General features: G+C 48.0%; 1 protein-coding gene across 1 annotated transcript; it reads right to left on the reverse strand.

The window, feature by feature from the left end:
- Nucleotides 1–3,675: 3,675 nt before the first annotated feature.
- LOC116418317 lies at nucleotides 3,676–4,410 on the reverse strand. The gene has a single exon (XM_031933386.1). The coding sequence runs from the start codon at nucleotides 4,408–4,410 to the stop codon at nucleotides 3,676–3,678; it is 735 nt and encodes a 244-aa protein (XP_031789246.1).
- Between the last annotated feature and the right edge of the window lie 431 nt (nucleotides 4,411–4,841).

Below are 4,841 nucleotides of genomic sequence, written 5' to 3' on the forward strand. Positions count from 1 at the left end.
CCACCTAAAACCCCAACAGCAGCACTGACATACACTAAACGGCCTAAAAAACATAAATCTGAAATTTGTGGCGAAGTGTTGCATGTGGCGAAGTGTCGCATGTGGCGAAATGTCACTGTGGCGAAATGTCGCTGTGGCGAAATGTCGCTGTGGTGAAATGTCACTGTGGCGAAATGTCGCATGTGGTGAAATGTCTTTAGGTGAAATGTCTGTAGGTGAAATGTCGCGTGGTGAAATGTCCGGATACGAAAAAAATGTATTTGACTAAACCAAACTAACTGCTAACAACAGTGACCTTAAGAATGTGTATAATAACACGGCTGACCGCGCTTTATTTACTGGTAAGGTAACCGAAGGCGCGTGAGGTATCACGTGTGTTCTATCACGTACAGTATTACGAGCCCGATTCTAAACAAAAGGAAATTCGACTTCGCTTTTACCTTGACCTGCTATTCGCTCAGTTTCGAGTGACCTTATGTCCCACCAGGGGTACCATGCGAGATTATTCTATAGTTTGTCTTTATATAAATTTAATGACAAGTAAAGAGACTGCTGGTTTGAAGATACGGCGTGCAATCCTTATTTTAAAAATTGTTCATTAATCAGAATCGACAATTAATTACAAACTTAGAATGAATAGATAAAATCAATATGAGATCATTTAATTTTAATTAATGAATTTTGGGTGCATAAGGTACTGAGCGGTCGCAGCAGGATGAGTTGAAATAATATAGTCGTATATGCTATGATATATTTGTAGCATGAAGCCTTTAACCGTTTTATTTAAAAATAAAAAAAATAACGTCATTTTTCGTTCCAATTTCTTACAGAAAATAATGTCATTTTATAACGTCATTTAATGACGTCACTGTATGATGTCATTATTTTCGATAGGGAGTACTTCACAGCTGCGTGTGAGATAGGCTGTATTACTAGCTAACTTTAGTGTAGTTTACTCGCAGTATTACAAGTTAGAGTTTATTAAATGATTTGCGTACTTTACAATTTTTCAGGATAGTCATACTATAGGTAATACAACAAAATACTGCAAGGAGTATTCATTTGATGCTGTTTTCGAACCTACAGCGACTCAAGAGGATATATTACAGTATTCTGGTATAAAAAGACTTATAAAATATGCTATAAAAGGATATACTACTTCAATTATTTGCTATGGACAAACAGGAAGCGGAAAAACTTACACATTGACAGGTCCACCAGATTTGGTATGTTTTGTTACATTTGTATTTTGTTTACATTAATTTTGGAATATTTTTAGTACTTGCAATAATATATTTTTACAATTGAGGTGTGCGGTAGTTTGATGCTTATATGTGAGTACTCTATTTTAAAGATTTGAATTAGATCTGTCTAATTACCGTAGTATTTTGTTGAAAAAATGCTTCTTCAGCAAATTAAATAAAATTGAAAATTGATTTAAGATTTTTCTTTAATTTCCCCCCTTCCCGATTCTGAGCTTGAAAGTTCATTAATAAATACTAGCAGGGTCACCTGGCTCATTACATCACTCGGTTGATGTTGGGTATAAATGTTTATAGCTCTAAGGAAAATTAAAAAAGTGATATTATAATTATGACCACAAAAACTTGAAAGGTTGAGCTAGTATAATTTTTGTACTGTGCTTATTAGTATTCCATTGGGGAAATATATTGATAACCATTTGAAATAGAAATGTGATTAATCAAAGAAAGGTAAGTTTATAATAATATATTTTCAAACATAATATACCACAAACCTAAAGTTGTATTATGATTAAGGGGGAACTCTACTGATTATTACAACTATTTTAAATTATATCAATTTTTATAAATCAGAATTGTAATTTAGAATTATAAACATATTTTCAATTGTATATAGAATAAGAAATATTTTACTTCGGTGAAAGTGCAATTTTACTGTTCCATGGCTCATTTATCGAATGTAAAATAAAAAGACTAAGGTTATATTTAGGTTCGCGAGATAAACGTGAATTTACAATACGTCGAGAGACACAATAATAATAATGCACGAGTTGCAACAACTTTGCGACTCGTCGCGAAGCCGGAGTATTTGCGCTCGACGCGTGTTTCGCCGCGAAGGTCGCGCGTATCGCACCACGGAGGTGGTATCCTCGCGCACAATCTCTCTCTCTCTCTCGCGCACTGCGCGCATCCACACTAACCTTCTGCTGGTCTTCTCGATGACGCCGTCGCCAATTGTCGGGGTCTAGCGCTGGACCTGGATCGGTCTAACACACACACACACACACACACACACACACCTTTCTCAACGCCACACGTACCGCGAAACACCGATGTACGCACTTTCGCGATACGAGCGAAGCCGCGTGTTTATAATTCGGGAGCCGAAAGCTATCTGTCCTCCTCGCTGGACTAGCCCGCGCACTCGCTGATTCCGTCCCTCTCGCGCCTTCGAATTTCGCACGTGTTTTTCTATCGCGCGCGCGACTCTACGTACTCTCGTCGCGGCGCAGCGGTACTCATACCGCTTCGTGTTAGCCGCGGTGCTCAACACGTTACAACCCCCCCCCCCCCCTAGAATCGATCTATCGACCAGATGTCGATTCTACCTCAATACGTCCGCGACGAAACGTGTTGTCGTGTATCGGCCAAGGATCTGGGGAATGTTGGGGTGATAAAAGAAAAACACGTTATTTTGCGTCTATGCGTTAGGCTTTATTTGGCCTTGTGCAGCCTAACGTTTGGGCACTTATTGCTCCGCGATACGTTGGGGTGTCCGCAGACATAACAGGACTTCTGAGAGGTCCTGTCTGCCGCCCCTGGTGTCGTAGCGCGCACCGTGCTTTTTGCGCGTGGACGCCGTTCCATGTCCGGCGCGCTGGTCCGCCCTGGCGCCTGGAATTGTCGGGCGCGGGCTCTGGCTTCGGCTAGGGCTGCCTCGGCCCGGGCAACTTCGCGCTCCGCTTCTTCTCGCCGACGCCGCTCTTCGGCTAGCTGGCGCTCGCGATCTTCGCGTTTGCGTTCTTCCCGCTTGCGGCACTCGGCGACTTTGCGTTGCACCTCTTCCGCGTCGTAGAACGCCTCTCGCCCTTCTTCAAGGAGGTGCGCCCAATTGCCGGCACACCGGAAGTAGGCGTCGCCGTATTTGCGCACCGACCGTGTATATAGTCGGTACGCGTCGCCTTCCATCTGGCGCACGTCGATGGCCGCTTCGAGCGCCTCCACCAGCTGGGCCCTCTGCTGGCCCCACGCCGCTGCGGCTGCCTCTTCTCTCGAGGGCTCTCCCCTTGCCTTCGAGACGGCCGGCGGCGCTCGCGTCCCCGCGGGGTTGTCCTCGCGATGGACGGGCTCGCGTTCCAAGCGAGCCGACATTGGACGACCGACGTTGGATGGCGCCGGTTGCGGCGCACGCGGTCGGCGCAGACCCGTCGCGGTCTTATCGCCCTCTCCAGCAACCGGCGCAGGTGGATCCGGGCGTCGTACCGCCAACGCCCCCTCGTCTTCTTCTTCCTCGACGGGGGCGACGTACGCCTCCACCTCGTCATCGGGAGGGAAGGCACTCCAGAGATCCTCGCCTTCTCCTACCCCCCAGATGACCACGTGAGGCCGCTCTTCTTCCCTGGTTAGGGCGGCCATCACTCGCTCGAAGGCTGCTTGGAGCTCCTCGGGACTCATACCTAACCATATAAATCGTCTAGCTTAGGTCCGCAGCTCTTTGCGCACGCGTTTTTCGCGGTGATGTCGACGGGTTAGTAGTCGTCGTGGCATGCCCGCGGTTGCGCGAACCCTTCGGACGACCAGGTCTCTTCTTCTCGGTGTCGACCCCAGCATTAGCGGTCTCAGGCGTAGGTCTGGCACGCCTAGCCGTATACACCTTCTTGTCTGGCCGGCCTCTCTTCTTGGCCGCAGGGTTTGATACGATCGCACGCGGTTTTTTGGTTCGCTTCGGACGGTCCGCGTCTACGCTCGCATCCCTCGGCGGTTGAGCGGCGCCATCTTCTTCGCTCTTCTGCAACTCCTTGTCCGTCGCTGACGCGTAGAACGGTTTCAGTTGCGCAGCTGGCGCAAGATCCACCTCATCGACAAGCCGGTATGTATTGGTACCGCGTATTTCCACGATTTTATACGGCCCAATATACGGTGGCGCTAGCTTCGCGGAGCGTTGCTCCGCTCCAGAAGACAACACGTGATTTCGCTTCATCACCAAGTCTCCCACATTGTATGAGGCCGATTTACGCTTGGCGTGATAGTAGCTCTTCTGGTGATCTTGCGCGTCCTGCGCCCTCTGCGACGCTTGCTCGCGCAGCTGGGATAAATCCCACATGCAATCTTGCCATGCATCGATCGCGCGTCGCTGCAACTCTTCATCTGCGGCTGCGTCCTGCTCGCGTCTCGCTGCTGAGTGTTTCCTCGGCTGAGTCCCGTACATCAAGATTGCCGGACTCACGCCTGTCGAGGAATGGGGTACGGTGTTATACCCGAAGGTGATGTCGCTTAATCGCTCATCCCATGGTTCTTCTCGATGAGCGCACGCACCATATTATTGATGGTGCGATTCACCCTCTCTTCAGGGTTCGCCTGGGGGTGATAAGGTGGCGTCAACTCATGTCGCACGCCTTGTTCCCTGAGGTATTGATTAATGGCCTTGTTTTTGAACTCAGTGCCATTGTCTGATAGGAATACCTCTGGCGCTCCGTACCGTAATCGGAATACATTCTATCCAGCGGGTGAATAAATCTTCGAATATAAGGATATATTCGTTCCCTCGAGCGGTCTTTGGTTTCGGCCCCATAACATCACCTGCTATGATCTGCCATGGCCGGGTAATTACTCGTTTTCCCATCAGGCCGCTTGGCGGGC

This window comes from Nasonia vitripennis, unplaced genomic scaffold (genome assembly GCF_009193385.2).
Source record: "Nasonia vitripennis strain AsymCx unplaced genomic scaffold, Nvit_psr_1.1 unplaced0174, whole genome shotgun sequence".
In the NCBI taxonomy this organism is placed as follows: Eukaryota; Metazoa; Arthropoda; class Insecta; order Hymenoptera; family Pteromalidae; genus Nasonia; species Nasonia vitripennis.

Bases quoted from the DNA above. Each gene is read 5' to 3' on its own strand.
- LOC116418317 (XM_031933386.1), bottom strand. From the start codon at position 4,410: ATGTACGGGACTCAGCCGAGGAAACACTCAGCAGCGAGACGCGAGCAG.